This window comes from Rhinoderma darwinii, chromosome 5 (genome assembly GCF_050947455.1).
Source record: "Rhinoderma darwinii isolate aRhiDar2 chromosome 5, aRhiDar2.hap1, whole genome shotgun sequence".
In the NCBI taxonomy this organism is placed as follows: Eukaryota; Metazoa; Chordata; class Amphibia; order Anura; family Rhinodermatidae; genus Rhinoderma; species Rhinoderma darwinii.
Window position 1 is genome coordinate 266288115 of NC_134691.1, and position 20179 is coordinate 266308293.

Consider the following 20179-nt stretch of genomic DNA (forward strand, 5'->3'; position numbering starts at 1 on the left):
CTTTTCTTGTCTCTTTTGTTTTCAAATTTGGCAAGCGACAAGAAAAGAAACAAATCATACCACAAATTTGTTGCGCATCACCGTTTGCGTTTTTTTTTTTTTTTGCTGCAGTTCTTGCCAAAATCTACCATAAACTGCATAATAAATGTGGGCCTTTGTCTTGCTGTAATTAGTATATTGTATTTTCCTCATGTGAGAATAGACAAAGAATTTTTGTTTTCGAAAACCACCTAAAAAAATTTGGCTTATCTTAACTTATCTTCCACAGGGTATGTTCACACGTTTCGCAAATACTGCGGATTTTCCGAAATGTATTTCATTGTGGAAAATCCACAGCCTAATACAGTAGCAGCAGGATGGATTTCAACAAATCTTATCTACAAACTGCGTAAAAAATCAGCCGAAAAAACATTCATAAATAGTTTGTTTTTTATAGCCTATTTCACTCTCCCCTCACAGCGATCCAGGCTGACGGAGAGAGAAGAAGACTAATTGTTACAGGTCTGCAACAGTGTATATATAATATACATACAGTATAATATATATATATATATATATGTGTGTGTGTGTATATATATATATATATATATATATATATATATATTTATTTTCACACAGCACACAAATAAATATTTGGACAGCACACTGTGAACACCAATGTCACCTAAACCACTAAATATAAACAAATATGCATTACTGCTAAATCTACTTACAAAAGTGAGGTTCTTAGTGCACAAATTGTGTGAGCCCACCTGCCACGACAAGGTGCCCTCTATGAGGTGGGTCCCTAACGCTGCTCATACAGCCAGAATTGGGGCTAAACCTGCATAAATCTGGAGATGGTAGGAAGCAGCATTAAACTAATTTAAAATCATCCAGGGCAAAATGTGAAGAGTACAAGATCAAAAATATAGGCAGTCACTACCCCCACATGTATACAATATATAAGAAACATAAAAGTTTGAACAGCACATTCTAGGAAAATGAAACAAAACATGTATGCAGGTGCAAGTACGCCTATGACTGCAAATTTATACAGCACACAAGAAAATGTCGACAGCACACTGCAAACACCAATGCCACCTAAACTGCTAAATATAAATAAATCTGCATTACTTCTATATGCAATACTGCTATATATAATATATATGCATTACTGCTATATATATATATATATATATATATATATATAGCAGATATAAAAAAATGGCGACAGCACCCTGCAACACTAATGCCACCTAAACCACTAAATATAAATAGATATGCACTAAAGCTCAATCTACCTACAAATAGGGAGGTTCTTAGTGCACATTTTGATCAAAAAGTGTTAGCCCACCTGCCACGACAAGGCGACCTCTGTAAGGTGGGAACCTACGCTGCACATACACCCAGAACTGGGACTAAGCCTACATATATACCTGGGGATGGTAGGATCCAGCATTGAACTGATTAAAATCACCCAGGGCAGAATGGGAGGAGTGCAAGAACAACAAGTGGAGGCAGTCACTAACCCCACATATATGGATACCATAAACACAACAAAAATTGAACAGCACATTCCAACTAAATGATACAAAATACGCAGGTGCAAGAACACCTATGACTGCAGATATACAGCAGATATAAAAAAATGGCGACAGCACCCTGCAACACTAATGCCACCTAAACCACTAAATATAAATAGATATGCACTAAAGCTAAATCTACCTACAAATAGGGAGGTTCTTAGTGCACATTTTGATCAAAAAGTGTTAGCCCACCTGCCACGACAAGGCGACCTCTGTAAGGTGGGAACCTACGCTGCACATACACCCAGAACTGGGACTAAGCCTACATATATACCTGGGGATGGTAGGATCCAGCATTGAACTGATTAAAATCACCCAGGGCAGAATGGGAGGAGTGCAAGAACAACAAGTGGAGGCAGTCACTAACCCCACATATATGGATACCATAAACACAACAAAAATTGAACAGCACATTCCAACTAAATGATACAAAATACGCAGGTGCAAGAACACCTATGACTGCAGATATATATATATATATTACAAAAAAGTTTTAGTTTTTTTCACATTTCTAGTGATTTGTCTGCTCATAAAAAAAATAAAAAACATGCAATGAATTAAACTAATCTTGAAAATGAACAGTGCTCTGCTATCTTCCGCAGAACCATAGAGTTGAATGGATGCAGAGTAGTGAATATATATACTGTGTGACATCCATAGTATACATTTTCTAAGAAACCAATGAAAATGTAATGAAAAAAAACCAATAAAGGCTGAGTGGACATGTGCAGGGTTTATATCTGCTGTCAAGATGCAGAGCTTTACAATCTTAACAAGCTGAGAAGGATTCTCCTGAGCTGTACTGCCATACTACTGCAGAGGCTATGCTCCTGCCCTGACAAGCATGGCAGAAAGCTATTTCTATTGGCTTCTCTGCAGTGAACAGTGGATCGCTATGCAGAGAACTGGTTATTGGGAGAATGACTAAGCATACCGGTCCACCAGCACTCCGCTCAAAAGTTGGACGTGCACATTGCTATACTCTTTGAACACCAGGTGGCGCCATACTCTGAAAGTAAATGTCATTACAAATTGATCACTGGATCATTTTTTTTACATGTAAATGGCAAAACATTGTTAATTTTTTACGATCTATACCATGAATATGAAATTGAATGGTAACCCTTTAACTTGGTAATTTTTTGAGTGGGAACACAAAAAAATTGTCAATTTACCATATAATCCCATACACAGACTACTAGTTGAGCTAGCCTGTGGTCTACCTGTGACATTGCCATTCTGAAAGCTTTCATAGCTCTTTTGTTACAGTTCTTCCGTCCTGATTTACAAGTACAAAGTGAAGGAGAAAACCGTGCACAACACTGTTGAGAAATTTTGTTTTATGACTACCTTTACAAATAGTGGAGTATTTTTCCCCAGTCAAAGAGGAGGCGGTAGTTGGAGTGAATTGCACCAAATTTATTAACAGGCGCTCGTCTATTAATAAATTTGGTGTACTTGAACTCTCACAGGCAGAAAATCAAGTTTATGAACAGGTGTAGATCTGCGCCATAATTTACCCCTTAGATTACTTAATAAATGTGGCATAAAACATTTCCCATTAAAAACAATGCCCACTTTTCTAGTCACTTTGCAAATTTGACAAGTCAGAAGAAAAGCTGCAAATTCGGTGCACGTCATAATGCGACTTTTTTTAAAGTCGCATTTTACACCAAAAACTGTCTTAAACTGTTGGATAAGTGTGGACCCATGTATCAAATTCATTTAGACGATAAACATGTGTGTGATATAAAATGTACTAACAGACGAGTAGATGGCCTGCTCTTAGGACAAAGTGAAGAAACTGATTTTGGAATCTAATTATTTCTCAAATTCTTTTATTTTTCAGTATTTGTACGATTTTTTGGATGCTCTGATAACATGCCAAACAGCCCCAGATGAGGTACTGTATGTAGCATGGCTTTATAATATGCTTTTCAGGTTGTTATAATATACTGTATATACACATACCATTCATATTTGACTGCTAATTTTGGTACCGGTAAAAGTACCTCTCATTTCTGTATAACTGTCACCTTCTGACCCCACGGGACTTCCAATTATAATTTACTGATATTTCAATAGAAAATAGTATAGATGTATCATAATGTTATTGTGTTCCCTTCCCCTTAGCAATGAGAGTGTTTCTGTCATCCAGTGTACAGCTTTCAAGAATCCCATAATCTTTGCCATTGCGCTTTAAATATATTAGCAGAAACAGGCATAGCCTGTAGTCTAAATTCTGAGCAAATTTTTTTGTTTACACGGTTTTTGATTTTTATTATTTTGATATTTCTTTGTTTTTAGGCATTCTTAAAGCTGGATGAACTGGCGGGGATGCTCACAGAACAAATGAGAAAACAAACTAAACAGGTACACTGTGTAATTGTCTTAGGCCTCATTTACACGAGCGTAATATACGCGCGTGCTTTTCACGCGTGTCGTACGCACCTATATTACTCTATGGGGCAGTGCAGACAATGCGTGAATTTTGCGCAGCGCGAGTGCGTTGCGTAAAACTCACGACGTTCTATAATCGTGCGTTTTTCGCGCATCACGCACCCATTGAAGTCAATGGGTGCGTGAAAACTACGCATGCCGCACGGAAGCACTTCCGTGCGAACTGCGTGATTCGCGCAAGAGCTGTCAAAAGGATGAATGTAAACAGTAAAGCACGTGGTGCTTTTCTGTTTACAAACATCCAAACGGAGTGTCAAATTAGAGATGAGCGCACCGAACTTCACCGGGTTCGGCCGAACTCGTTTTGACCGAACCCGGCAAAAATTTTTCCGGTACGCGACGTCAGGAGACCGTAACTGTCCACGGTGCTGAAAGAGTTAAACTTGTTCAGCACCCTGGACAGTGACTTCCGATCCCAATATACATGAACGTGTAAAAAAAAAAAAGAAGTTCTGACTTACCGATAACTCCCGGTTTCTTCCTCCAGTCTGACCTCCCGGGATGACAATTCAGTCCAAGTTACAGCTGCAGCCAATCACAGGCCAAGCACAGGCTGCAGCCAATCACAGGCTGCAGCGGTCACATGGACTGCCGCGTCATCCAGGGAGGTGGGGCCGGATGACAAGAGAGGGACGCGTCACCAAGGCAACGGCCGGGAGACCGGACTGGAGGAAGCAGGAAGTTCTTGGTAAGTATGAACGTCTTTTTTTTATTCACAGGTTGCTGTATATTGTGATCTGAATTCACTGTCGAGGGTGCTGAAAGAGTTACTGCCGATCAGTTAACTTTTTCAGCACCCTGGACAGTGACTGACGTCGACTAGCCTCATCTCTATGATGGCGGCTGCGCGAAAATCACGCAGCCGCGCATCATACACTGATGACACACGGAGCTGTCAAGTGCCTTTTGCACACGCCAAACGCTGCGTTTTTTGGCGTGCGCAAAACGCACACGCTCGTGTAACTGAAGCCTTAAGGGTGTCCTATCATTCACCAGACATTTATTAGGCCTTGCTAACACTTCGGCTATGTTCACACAGAACGGATACGCTGCGTAAAAGCACAAAGTGTATCCGCCCTGTGTGCCACAGGGAATTCCGGCCAAAAAGCCGCACAAAATTTTGGTGCCGTTTTTCGACTGGAATGTCCGATGCAGAAAACTGCACATAAAAAAAAGATTCTTACTTCAATGGGGAAAACTCGCCACAATTATGCAGCTTTTATGCAAATACAATTGACATGCTGCGGATTAAAAAAAACGCACCACAGGTCAATTTCTGAGCGTTTTTTCTGCTCAACATTTACGCAGCGTGTGGATGAGATTTGTTCAAATCTCATGCACTTTGCTTCGACTGTATTATGCTGCGGATTTTCTGCAACAAATTCCATTGCGGAAAATCTGCAGTTTTTCTCACCCTTCATGTTCACCTTTTGGTTTTTACTGCAGTAGCTAGATGTTCCTCGTGTGTTGCTGTGAATTTCTGAACAGTGTTGGTACATTGTGAAGTCTTTAGAGCCTCTTTCCGTTTCTTGCCACAGCGTACACTATTCCTGGTGATTTTGTGATGTTCTTTCTCACTGACTTGAATGAGGAAAAATCACTTGGGGCAAACATTAGAGTGCCCATAGGGAAGTCAGGCAGTTCTAGCTGTGAATCTTTTGTCTGGGTGCAGCTTTAGAGTCAGAACCTATTGTAGTTGATGCTAAAACTATTGCCGAGATCCAACTGATATCCAGATATGTTAACAAGCACGTCCAAATACCATGCACTAGATTGTCTATGTGCATGGATAGTTACCTTAAAACAATTTATAGAACTATATCACCTAGGGTAGCTACTTAAAAATTTACTTTTATTCAATACTCTTAAAAAAAAAAAAAAAAGAAGTATTAATAGACCAACAGGACAGACAACATACAAAATTATAGGTTGTCAGACATTATCACAACCTAAAAAAGAGCAATCCAACCCACTGACCAGATATCGCAGAAATTATGCAAAAGCGTAAGGGGGTAAGTGTCTATTCAATGACCACCGCCTCAATAAACCTCAATAATTGCAGAAAACAACAATCAAACTATATAAGTAGATGGAAAATGCGTGGATTTCACCAGACTTGTATGACGATTCAGCCTACGGCATTCAACGAGATAAATGATAGCAGATGCTTTATCCCACCAGGTCTGGAACAAAGAGACAGTAACAACTATCTCCAAAACGCACCCTACTGCTAGGAGCACAACAGGCCAGATATTCAGTCCTGTTACAGACCCTAGAAATGATATCCAGACATGGATGAGTGGGATCCCTTGGGGTCAGGATGTTCTCTTTTGTGACTTCTGGAACCCGTGAGCAGGTGCTGCTCGAGAGGTCACCTTTCCCACAGGGTTTGGTCTGTCTTCTTTAGGCTATGTTCACACAGGGAGGATACGCTGCGTAAAATTACACAGCCTTATCTGCACTGGGCACCGCAGGTAAATCGGGCAGAAAAAACGCACCAAATTGGGGTGCAGTTTTTCAACCATAATGCCTGGTGCAGAAAACTGCTGGTAGAAAAAAAGTTTAACACTTACGTAGCCATGGCGACAAGTCCCTCTCCCGTCCTACAGGCCGGCCTCCTCGGATGACGTTTCATCCCATGTGACCACTGCAGCCGGTGAATGGCTGGACAAAGAAATACAGAATTCTGGGTAAGTATAAGGCCCCATGCACACGAACGTGCTTTTGCGGCCGCAATTCCCCCGAAAATCCACGGGTGAATTGCGGCCCCATTAATTTTTTCAATGGGCCCACGCACACGACTGGTTTCCACGGTCCATCCATGGCCCAGGATGGAGCCTGGACCGCAAAAAGAAAGGACGTGTCTTATTACGGCCGTGTTTTGCGGTCCAGGCTCATATAAAATAATGACACTCCGCAGCCAGCCGACCCGAAAATCATGGCTGTGCACATGGCTACGGTAGTGTGCATGAGGCCTTAGATTTTTATTTTTTTTTAGTTACGTTTTTTGCAGCAGAATCACTCCATTCCCGCCGCAAAAAACGCAACATCTTCTATTTGTTGCAGATTTTACCTTCCCATTAAATTCAATGGGGAAAACCTTCAGCAAATAAGCAGCAATTACACAAATACAATTGACATTCTGCTGATTGAAATACTGCACCACAGATCAATTTCTGAGCGTTTTTTCCGCTCAGCATTCATGTAGTGTGTGGATGAGATTAGTTCATATTTCATCCACTTTGCTGCTACTGTATTATGCTGGAGATTTTTCGCAACGAAATCCAGTGCGGAAAATCTGCAGTATTTACGCTACGTGTGAACTTATGGTGCAATATTGCTGTGGTTCTTAACTATGATTGAATGATAAGTCATTAAGGCTCTGTTCACATCTCATCTGCATCTAAATGTCCCTCAGGAGCCATTGTTGTAGATTCCGTCACGTTTGATGGGAAGAATAGTGCAGCGTGCAGCACTATCAATATGACCGACACTGCAAAGGGACCCGACAGAACCCCATTATAAGTCAAATGGGTCTGTTGGGCGCCATTGGTGTCTGTAGTGTGATAGATCCGTCACAGCTTGAACTGTGTTTTTCTGCTCCTATGACGGTACAGAAAAACAGAAGTCACAACGCAGGTGTAAACTCAGCCTATACTGAAGATTTAAGTAAAAGGTCTTAAATGACAAAAGTCAAAACAGATTTAATAGTTTACTTGTTATCAGTGTTATAATTTCTAGTTAAAGGCCTAAAGCTTGCTCCAGTGTCCCCATGATAACTCTGACTTCTTCAGACTTGGAATATGTACATAATCAAATAATCCATTCGCATCAATAATCCATTCACGTTCTAACTAGATTGAATCGTGGTAGCAAAGTGTTTATATGCATTGATATTTGAGGATGATGTTTTCATTTCACACAATCTCCCCATAATAACAGTAAATGACAGGAGCACAGACAGGAATTGTTGACTTGGGAACACAGGATAAAACACGGTCCACAACTGAGTTGGTCCTTTATTTAGGGACTGATGTAATAACAGGCCTTTTTTCTCATTGTGCGGGCTTTATAGAAGTTGGCACTCCACACATGAGATCTAATGATAACATAGAATTAAATGTTGCTTATCTCTGTTTAAAGTTGTATTTTTTTATTTATTTAATTTGCATTAATAAGGTACAAGAAGCGAGATTAAACCGGGACGATGAAGCAGTTAAAAAGGCTGTGGGTGAATATGACGAAGCCCTAGAAAAGTAAGACGATTTCATAACATTGTTGCCTTAAAACAAAGCGATATTTAAATTTATTGTAAACTTTTACATTTTTTACCAAACCCCTTTATGGTTGGAGAACTTTTAAATCTTTGTGACCAGATGAGATTCCTCATTTTGGTATTTTTTGGGGGGCTTTCTTACCATGCGTCTTACCTCTGAAACCATCTTGCTCCTCTTTAAGAAGTGATCCCATTGCTTTCATCTCCGCTTTTATAAATTAGCATTAGGAACAAAAAATCAATACTAGGTGTAGGCCAACATTATATTATTTGTTCAATTATTTGCAGTAATTTCTGCATCAACAAAAATTTGCATCGTGTTATCAGCAGCTGTACTAGTACAAATTTTGCCATCATTCGCTGAAAAGATCAGATACCAGTCAGCAATATTATAATTTCCAAATTAAGGGTAACATTGGATATATAGGCAGAGAAACTTGATAAATTGCTTTTCAGGAATCGATGCCGGAGAACACTGTAATTTGCTACTGCTGGGCCATTCCGCATGCAGTAAGTCCAGAGTCTGACTTCACACCAGTCTTCCAAGTATGGGGATGTATGCGATGTGGGTGTAGGAGGCCTTAATCCGGACATACTGTGGACACACAAGCCCAGTGCCAGAAGTTTTTGCAATGAACAATACAGGCTTTATTGAAAAAGTTTACATACATAAAAGCATATACAAAATAGACAACATCTCAAAAATTTTAAACAAAAGGTATAGCAGTATACAAGAGCCTATTGATTCCGTATTAATGGTCCGTTCAAAGTAAAATAAACAGGCTGGATCTCAGACAGACATAGTCCGCTGATGGCAGTCTAAGGCCTCATGCACACGACCGTATTTTTTCCCACCCGTAAATACTGGCGTAAATACGGGTCCGGTGTCACACGTATTCGACCCGTTTTGCACCAGTATTTACGGGCCCGTGCCTGTAAATACGGGCCCGGTGTCACCCGTATTCCACCCGTATTTACGGGCACGTTTTTGGCTGCAAAATTACACTGCAGTAATCGGCAGCCCCTTCTCTCTATCAGTGCAGGGTAGAGAGAAGGGACAGCCCTTTCTGTAATAAAAGTTAAAGAAATTCATACTTACCCGGCCGTTGTCTTGGTGACGCGTCCCTCTCTTCACATCCAGCCCGACATCCCTGGATGACGCGGCAGTCCATGTGACCGCTGCAGCCTGTGATTGGCCTGTGATTGGCTGCAGCGGTCACATGGGCTGAAACGTCATCCAGGGAAGTCGGGCCGGATGTCGAGAGAGACGCGTCACCAAGGCAACGGCCGGGAGACCGGACTGGAGGAAGCAGGAAGTTTTTTTTTTTACAGGTTGCTCTATATTCTGATCGGAATTCACTGTCCAGCGTGCTGAAAGAGTTACTGCCGATCAGTTAACTCTTTCAGCACACTGGACAGTGACTATGTACCGACGTCGCCTAGCAACGCTCCCGTAATGACGGGTGCACACACGTAGTCGCCCGTTATTACGGGAGCCCCATAGACTTCTATGGGCTGTCCGTGCCGTTATTACGGCCTGAAATAGGACATGTTCTATCTTTTTCAATGGCACGGGCACCTTCCCGTAAGAAAACGGGAAGGTACCCGTGGCCAATAGAAGTCTATGAGCCCGTTATTACGGGTCGTAATTACGACCCGTAATAACGGGTGTTTTTACGGTCGTGTGCATGAGTCCTAAGACATAAGAAGAAATACTGACCTGTACAGGGCAGTCAGTCAGTCACACATACCAACATACAGTGCTTTACAAAAGTATTCACAACCTTCGTGTTTTTCCTGTTGTGTTGCATTACAATCTGGAATGAAAATGGATTTAAAATTTGATTTTATCTAATGGACCTGACCAAGTAGTCCAAATTTAAAAAAATTAAATTAAAAAATAAAATACTTTGTGTAAAAAGAATAATAAAATAACTAAAATCTGAAAAGTTAGAGGAGTACTATGAATATTTATGTGATGAATTCCCTAAATAATGTCTGGTCAGACCAATTAATTTCACAAGTCCCATAGTTGGTTAAATAAGGTCCCGCTGTGTGCAATCAAAGTGTCACATGATGTCGGAAATGCCCCTGTTCTGAAAGGCCCCTGAGTCTGTAACGCCACTAAGCAAGCAACAGGGAGCTCTCCAAACAGGTCAGAGACAAAGTTGTGGAGAAATATAGATCAGGGTTGGGTTAAGGAAAAATATACCAAACATTGAACATCCCACAGAACACCATTACATCCATTATTACAAAAAGGAAAGAATATTGTACAACTACAAACCTGACAAGAGAAGACCGCCCATCAAAAAAACCATGGAGGGCATTAATTAGAGACTTAACAAAGACACCAACGATAACAATAAAGGAACTGCAAAGATCCACAGCGAAGATGGAAGTATCTGTCCATAGGACCACTATAAGCCGTACACTTCACAGAGTGGGGCTTAGGCCCCATGCACACGAACGTGCTTTTGCAGCCGCAATTCCCCCGAAAATCCACGGGAGAATTGCGGCCCCATTCATTCCTATGGGGCCATGCACACGACCGTGGTTTTCATTGAAAATAATGGCCGAGGCCATGTGCACGGCCCGCGATTTGCGGGCGGCTCTCGGCTGTCACTCTGTGTCCGGCCGACCCGGAAATCACGGCCGTGCACATGGCTACGGTCGTGTACATGAGGCCTTAATGGTAGAGTGGCCAGAAAAAAGCCATTGCTTAAATAAAAGCTTAAGAAAACACGTTTTGAGTTTGCCAAACTTCATGTGGCAAACCCCCAAACACATAGAAGAAGGTTCTCTGGTCAGATGAGACTAAAATTTTACTTTCTGTCCATCATGGGAAAGGCAATTGGAAAGTTGGTTGGGGTTGAACGGAAAAATGGATGTCAGTAAATACAGGACAACCTGTTTCACTCTGCCAGAGATTTGAGACTGGGACAGAGGTTTACCTTCCATCAGGACAATGACCCTAAATATACTGCTAAAGCTACACTGGAGGGGTTTACGGGGACACATTTACATGTCTTGGAACAGCCTAGTGAAAGCCCAGACCTCAATCCAATTGGGAATCAGTGACATGATTTACACCAATGCAACCCTACTAACTTAAAGGTGTTGGAGCAGTTTTGACTGGAAAATTTTGAAAAATAAATCCCAATATATCGATGTGCTAATCTAATAGAGAAATACCCCAAGAGACTTGCATCTGGAATTGCAGCAAAAGGTGTCTCCACAAAGTATTTACATTTCAGGGAGTGAACAGTTCTGCACAGTAAAGTTCTCTGTTTTTTTGTCTTAATTATTTTTTTGAAGGTTCTAAATATATTTTACTGTGACACAAGGTGGTAGGCATGTTGTATAAACCCCCCAAAAATCGATTTTAATTCTAGTTTGTAATGCATCAAAACAGGAAAAACACCAAGGTGTGAATACGTCCGCATGGCACTGTACATACCTTGACTCCCAGCAAACTCTTAGTGAGCCTACACCAAGTATCAATCACATTCTAAACAAGGTAGACACTATATTATGATGGAAATTCACATAGCAGTATCTTCCAGCTCCAGACCACATCTTTTCACATGTTTTTTTGAACATTTTATTGAACAATAAACTTTAACAAATTGTAAGTAGGATAGATCCACAGGGTGCAAAAAATATCGAAATGCATAAAAAATCTGACAGAGCTCAAGAAAGAACAAAATAATGTAAGAATATAGGTAATGGGTAATCTGACCACTTAAGTATGAAATCATGGTCTAAGCAAAGAATATGGGGGTCTCCAAGGAACATTAAGGAGGTCGGTGTAGGTTAGGACAAGGCTCTAGAGCCCAGAAACCATTAACAAGGTATTAAAAAATGTCACTGGGCAGAAGGAGCTATTGTCTGAGGAACAGTAGTGGATGTAAACCGGCTTGAAGGGGGATGCCACTGGCTTGGTGGGGGATATACGGTGTATAAAAGGCCAGGTATAAGCCAGGCAAATTAGATCACCTGTTAAATTTCTGCAAATTACCTGGATCATCTGTGGGATCGTTACTGCACCAAGTGTACACGTATAAACTGAATCCTGCAGCAGATATATTGATATAGAACAGGAGAATAATCAGGTGAATAACATCATGGTCAAGGCCAAGTTTCAGGCTCCACCACTTTCGGCTGTAGAGTCACATTATAGACAGACAATCAGGTGCCGAGATATTTATTAGACCCAGAACCAAACCTTACTTAAGTATATATGGACCCACGCCACACCCTATATACAGTGTTAACACCGAGGTGTCAGTGGCTTGGTGGATAGTTATAGTAGCCTCATGGCCAGTGTGACATTAGAGGTGAGCCACCGCTCCTAAATCTGATGATACTTGACTGCGGTTTCAGTCTTGTAGGGTTCTCATAGTGGACATCTGACAAATATATTGGGTTTAAGGGTAGGAGATACTTCTCAGGGTCTATAAATAGTAGACATGGTCTTCGGATGGTCAGATACCAGGATGCACATAGCATTATTGAGACATTTAAAGATATATTCTCAGTATCCTACGACTCCACAGGACGGGGTCCGAATCTGGATGTCTCCAAACTTTTAGGACAAGGGTTTGAATTTGTGCAGCCCTTAGTAACAATATTATAGTACAATATTTCAGTTTGCTTTACTTCTAATACCCTGCCTATTTTCCCCATAGATAGTACAGGATAGATCAGCTTTAACAGAACCTTTTCTAATTCCCTTTTTTCAGTTTTAACAATACTTTTTGGTTTTATTTAGGTATATTCCTGTCTTAATGGCCCAGGCAAAAATATACTGGAACATGGAGAACTATCAGATGGTGGAGAAAATCTTCCGTAAATCGGTGGAGTTTTGCAATGAACATGATGTATGGAAACTGAATGTGGCCCATGTCTTGTTCATGCAAGAAAATAAATACAAGGAGGCCATTGGTTTTTATGAGCCCATTGTTAAAAAGCACTATGACAATGTAAGTAATATGTATAGCAACACAGCCATATTACTAACTAAAGGATTACTTTCCAGAGTCGATAGTTATTTCAATGTATGTAAATTATGTATTGGTTTACAAATAACGGTAAGATTTACTTACTACAAGTGCCACTAGTGCCCGCTTTGGATTGATCTTTCCCGTCCTCGTAGAGAATTCCTTTTTCCTCTTCTGACAGGATCTTATGTAAGCTTTTATGCTGTAACTGTACTAACTTCTGTACTTTTTCAGACATTAGGAGTTTTAATTGCAGAACAACAAATCACTCTGGTTTGTATGTAAATTAGCGGTGGCAAAAATTGGGGCAGCTGGCCTTTGTATAGCGCCAGACTCTTTTATTCCTCTAATGCCGATTAGTACATGAAAACAGTGATCGCCATCATTAGTTTTTACACATGACAACCAGCTTTAGTAGCATTCTTATATTTCTTTTTCATTTACCCATCTTGCTAATATTTGCATTTGAGAAATACCATGGTTAAATCTAATACCATTACAGTAAGTTAGCATTACCGTTTCTCTTCTTATCAGGTCTGTATAGGAGGAACCAGAGGAGGATGGCCACCTACTGTACAAGCCACGATAAAGATTATATTAGGGAATTCTCTTAATAGCAGTTCCCTAATATATTATCAGAATCCCTCCATAGGTGGGAGTATTGCTATAATAACTTAGAAGGTTGGGGGGCATACTAGGTTTTTTTGAGGTTGCCCTGCAGGAGCCATAAGCAGAATACAGACTGACACAAAACTTGTCAATAGAATTTAACTCTCAGTGTCTGTAGTGCATTGAGGGAATACAGACTGCTGTAAGTGGTGAAGTGCACTCAGCTGAAAGCTCGTGCAGGGAATATAAATTACACTCAGTCCTGCAGATTATTAATATTATTATCAAATTCCCATTTGTAAAGCAATTTTAAAATTCAAACTAGGTTGAGTGATTGCTATGTACTGTATGCAATCCTCGACTGTGATCTATACAGTGGCTCAGAAATTAGCTATAAAATCTGTATATTACACAATAAGGTGAAGACCAGAGGTGGTCAGCTGTGGTGTTAGTGTTCCATGCGGAATATGCCTCGTATTTCACCCTATGCATTTCACATTTTGAAAATGCGCAGCATACCCTGATTTCCATACTGATTTTTTCCACTACATGTCAATGCATTGTACTGTAAATTGCCACAGACTTTTGGTGCGCAATCCACATAGAAAATGATCGAAAAATCTGCGACGTGTGAATTCACCCTAAGAAAAATGCACACAAGTCAAATTTGTTGCAGAAAATTTTGCCGCAGATCCAACCCAAAATTCACAGGGAAATCTACTTATTATACTCCCCTTGTGCTCCTGTGGCCACTGCTTGGCTTGGGTACACCCGGCCTTCTGCGGTTGGCTGCAGCGGCCACGTGACTACATAAAACGTCATCACTGGTGACCTGCTGTATAGAGACCAGCCAGGAGACCAGCGTGGTGATGCTAAGGGAACACAAGGTAAAGTGAAAATAGTTGTTTTTTTAACTTATTTTACTATCTAGATTTGTGGATTTTGTTGCAGATCCACGGGTAATCTGCAACAAAATCCACAACAATTGGGTTTTCCTGCGGATTTTAATTTATTTGACTCATTTAATTAAATGGAGAAAATCCACAACTAAATCCGTTCACTTTCTGCAGCATAAATTAACATGCTGCAGATTTAAAAATCTGCACCAAAGGTTGGTTCCACACGTTAAAATCTCTTCCACTTTGCTGCTACTTTATTCCACTGAGGATTTTCCGCCCGCAAATCCAGAAAGAAAATCTGCAGCAATTCAGCTACGTATGAACATAGCCTTAAAGTCCTTTTGCGCTATAGTGAGTAAAAACTCTAACCATAATCTATTGCTGGATTTATGTCTGTCACTAAATAGCTGCCTGAACCCATTCAAACTCCCACCAGCAAGTAAAATTCTTACTTACTGGGGGTAAAAAAAATATATATTAGGGATTCTGAAGTAATAAAATAATTCCAATAAAAAACTCCTGTTTTTATTAAATAGTCACCACTGATAGTCCTCTACCTATGTGCTAACTAAAGTCATATCACGCTATAGGGAAAAAGGAAACAAAGCGCACATAGTGCATGAGCCTGTATTAGGTGAGAACAAAAGGAAAAAAGTGGTCAATTGTGCTGACCTGATGTTGTTATGCTCGGAGCATAACATCCCAAGGTGCGTGTCCAAGTTAGACTTAGGTAGAGACAGTTGCAGCCCAAATTCCGGTTTGAAGATTGGTAAAAATCCACTATGTAGATCCAGGAGATAGGGAGATAAAAAATGGAATATCCGAGGGCGCAGCTGTACTGGAAATGGCTTTTATTTGTACAACAACAACAACAATGTGTTTCAAGGCCGTACCGGCCTCTTCGTCAGGTTAGGTACAAGTGTTAGGTCTATTCATGATGACTGTGCATTTATAGCTGGCCTAGGAATCATTACCGGGTTAAGTTACAGGTCAAAGGTCAATTGTGTAAGCAAGGTACGGCAGTGAGGTATAAAAATTATTCATTTAGAAACAAAACAGTTTTTCATTCATATTAAAGGTATAGACAAAGATACAAAACAAGGATCGTAGGTTCAAAAATATGAATAAGCATTTTTTACAGAATGATAATAATATAAAAATAATAATATTAAATAAAACAATGATTAAAAAACATTAATGACAATATGTATAAAAGTATGTATAAAAAGATCATAGATGCATTTCAAGTGGAATGTCTCCGCAGTGTGTTTATTCGTTAGTTGTAGTATGAAGATTTTTATTATTGTTTTGTATTTTCAATTTAAAACATCGTTTATTCCAAACTGTCAGTGGTGTGTATCATCGTCATGGTGATATGACGCTCCTAGGTATGAGTCATATTAGCAAAGTGCGGTAATGAAGTGTGTAAGTTGTTCCCTATCAGAGAGCAGAACCGTTTTACATTAATATTCAAAATTTGTGCAAAAAGATAGAATAAGCATCTCATATATAATCATGGAAAAAGTGATTTAGAAACATGTAGAAATATATGTAGAATATATACAAAAGCCTATTAGAGATGGAGCATCTTTGAAATGTGTATTTATTCAATGGGGGTGTTTATTTTTTGTTTATGTGTACTTCAAATGTTTGGTGCTTATATTTTAGAGTATCGTTCTTTCAGAGCTGTCAGTGGTGTGTATCGTTGTCATGGTGATGTGACGCTCCTGGGTATGAGTCATTCATGCAGAGAGTGCTGCTGCCGACTCAGAGAAGGGAGCCGTGCGGTTCGAGGAAGATTGATCGGAACAAGAATACACAGCAGCCACGGGTGAGAGAATTGCCTGTATTCTAGCGCACAAATGTTGGTATATTCGTTTGTATATATATATATAGGATGATTCCTATATATGTTGCTCTTAGGGTTGTGAATTATTAAGAACTATTAAAAACATCCTAGCCCCAAGTAGAGTGAACCTCTCAGGAATAAAAGACAATTCTAAACGGAAAATACAACAACAGAATCAATCATCTGAAATAGGCAGCTTTAAATGCGGAACAACTAGGTGCCTGTGCTGTCAATCGATTACTGATAAAACACACACTTTCCGGTCTCAACAAACAGGAAAAGTATTTAACATCAATGAAAACTTAAACTGTCAGTCAAAATTCGTGATTTATCTCATAAACTGTAAATGTGGAGTTCAGTACGTGGGAAGAACAATCCAACCCTTACATTGTCGATTAAACAAACATAGATCCAACTGCAAAAAGAAATTTTTACTCCACAGTATATCCAGACATTGCACACTAGCACATGATAGTGATTTTAACTGCTTCACCATCACCCCGATCGATCACATTAAGGAAAACCAAAGAGACCGTTATAATATTCTTTGCAGAAGAGAAATCTTCTGGATGTATAAACTCAAGACATTAAAACCAACAGGTCTCAATGAAGTAACAGAGACCATTATGTAACTCCGTTTTTACAACCCTAAGAGCAACATATATAGGAATCATCCTATATATATATATATACAAACGAATATACCAACATTTGTGCGCTAGAATACAGGCAATTCTCTCACCCGTGGCTGCTGTGTATTCTTGTTCCGATCAATCTTCCTCGAACCGCACGGCTCCCTTCTCTGAGTCGGCAGCAGCACTCTCTGCATGAATGACTCATACCCAGGAGCGTCACATCACCATGACAACGATACACACCACTGACAGCTCTGAAAGAACGATACTCTAAAATATAAGCACCAAACATTTGAAGTACACATAAACAAAAAATAAACACCCCCATTGAATAAATACACATTTCAAAGATGCTCCATCTCTAATAGGCTTTTGTATATATTCTACATATATTTCTACATGTTTCTAAATCACTTCTTCCATGATTATATATAAGATGCTTATTCTATCTTTTTGCACAAATTTTGAATATTAATGTAAAACGGTTCTGCTCTCTGATAGGGAACAACTTACACACTTCATTACCGCACTTTGCTAATATGACTCATACCTAGGAGCGTCATATCACCATGACGATGATACACACCACTGACAGTTTGGAATAAACGATGTTTTAAATTGAAAATACAAAACAATAATAAAAATCTTCATACTACAACTAACGAATAAACACACTGCGGAGACATTCCACTTGAAATGCATCTATGATCTTTTTATACATACTTTTATACATATTGTCATTATTGTTTTTTAATCATTGTTTTATTTAATATTATTATTTTTATATTATTATCATTCTGTAAAAAATGCTTATTCATATTTTTGAACCTACGATCCTTGTTTTGTATCTTTGTCTATACCTTTAATATGAATGAAAAACTGTTTTGTTTCTAAATGAATAATTTTTATACCTCACTGCCGTACCTTGCTTACACAATTGACCTGTAACTTAACCCGGTAATGATTCCTAGGCCAGCTATAAATGCACAGTCATCATGAATAGACCTAACACTTGTACCTAACCTGACGAAGAGGCCGGTACGGCCTTGAAACACGTTGTTGTTGTTGTACAAATAAAAGCCATTTCCAGTACAGCTGCGCCCTCGGATATTCCATTTTTTATCTCCCTATCTCCTGGAAGTAAAGTCATATGTCAATACTGTACATTAGGACAGATTATTGATAAACATTTTACACTGATAAATTCCTTCTTTTTCTTTTAGATTTGTTGTAAATCCAGATATCATACGGCCCAATTGATGTACATTTGATAAAGCAAGTACAGCAATTTTTTTAACTTTGATGGGCAATTAATAATAATATACCAGATTACATTCTTACTAAATATAAAATAGAGTAAAAGTTTATTACAACTCCTGACAAACGCTCTATTCAGTCACTGAAGCGTACACATCACCTCTGCATCATTTTTTTTCCTGTGTGTCTTAGCTGGGACAATGTAACCTTGAAGAATGTCCTTGCAGGAGAAAAGTTTCGGTAAACTGAGCATTTGTCTCTTTATTTGTGCTTTTTTTATCCCATTGATTTGGTTGCATGGATTTTCTGAGTGTTTGCCTCTATATAGTGTATTGCTCTGCATCCAGTCTGCAGTTTTCACTGTGTATCATAACCTGGTACCATCCATTATCAGTCTACATATTGTAAAGGCATAATTTAACTTCCGCCTATGAGTGAAAAGGTGCAATGTATCCGCTCATTCTCAAGCTTCCTCTTTAAGCAGCAATGACATCTGACATGCCAGTAGTTGCAGGTCAACATAGAAAAGATATATCCAGCACATGCAGGACATTCTCAAAACGCTGGGTCACCCAGCATCCTCTAAGCCGCTCTCTTCCTGCATTGCGCCGCTCTTTCCGTAGGTTGCACGCCTGCTCTGGCTCCTGGCCTGTACACGCTAAATGCCTCTGACCTCAGCAAGTGCCCCAGGATTCTTAATGACTCTTCCTCCACCTCTCCTTGCCTGAGCAATAAGGCCCATTTGCTTTTAGCTGTCTCATAGGAGTTTAGTTCCTTCTACTACTGGTTCTGATCCAACTTGTATATTTGACTACATTTACCCAGCTGATGCCCACTCTGGCCTCTACCGGTCTACCACTTACAACAGACTCCGCTTGCCTTGACCCGAGCCCTGTCTGACTAAGATTTTTGCCTGCTGCCTTTGTACCGCTGCTTGTTATCTTCAGTTCATCTACACACCAGCCATTGCTAACGGAAGACTACTCCGCGGATAGCCCAACCCCTTAGACTTCGCTCCTTGGTTTAGTCCTAAGCCAACCCATTAGCAATCCAGGGATCCAGATCTCCTGTCAGCCTCTGTACAAGAAGATTTGTGCATTGTTTCATTGTTGTAAATCCACAGTGCAGCAACAAAGACAGGAGGAACTACTTACGCATTTCGACATAGATGAAGAACCATATGGTTTGAAACACGTAAACCGTTACACTTGTCGCTGTTCGCTGTGGTTTTACAACAATGCAACTTGGATGAGCTGGATGCATCTTTTCCATGCAGTGCAAAGCTACATGGGCAAAGTATATTTTCTTGTCCTTATGAATAATACTAGTGTAGCAGTTATTGCAGATCAGTGATTAGCTTATATCATATAAGGAATGAGCAATGCAGCTGAAAAGAGATCTAAATTAGTTATTAACTTGTTAAATAAAGTACATAAAACTGTCACTGTGAATAAAGTTTTTGAATTGCAACCAATGTAGAATGTAGCATCAACTGTTTGCTGAAGTACTTAATGCAGTGTTTACTCAACCTTTCCATGCTAGGTACCCCCTAGTCACAAGAAGTTCCAACAGAGTACCCCCAAGGAAGGGATTAGTTATAAATATACATATATCGGTAGAGCA

General features: G+C 39.8%; 1 protein-coding gene across 2 annotated transcripts in view; it reads left to right on the forward strand.

Moving 5' to 3' along the window:
* LOC142651882 (intraflagellar transport protein 70A-like) overlaps positions 1–20179 on the forward strand; it is a 46405-nt gene that overhangs the window by 19482 nt on the left and 6744 nt on the right. Inside the window, exons 11-15 of one of the 2 annotated variants that reach the window (XM_075827114.1) lie at positions 3418–3471; positions 3876–3941; positions 8208–8284; positions 13079–13289; positions 18749–18796. In XM_075827114.1, coding sequence (XP_075683229.1) covers positions 3418–3471; positions 3876–3941; positions 8208–8284; positions 13079–13289; positions 18749–18796 — 456 coding nt within the window. The remainder of the gene's footprint in view (positions 1–3417; positions 3472–3875; positions 3942–8207; positions 8285–13078; positions 13290–18748; positions 18797–20179) is intronic. The other variant, XM_075827115.1, reaches the window with a different exon arrangement.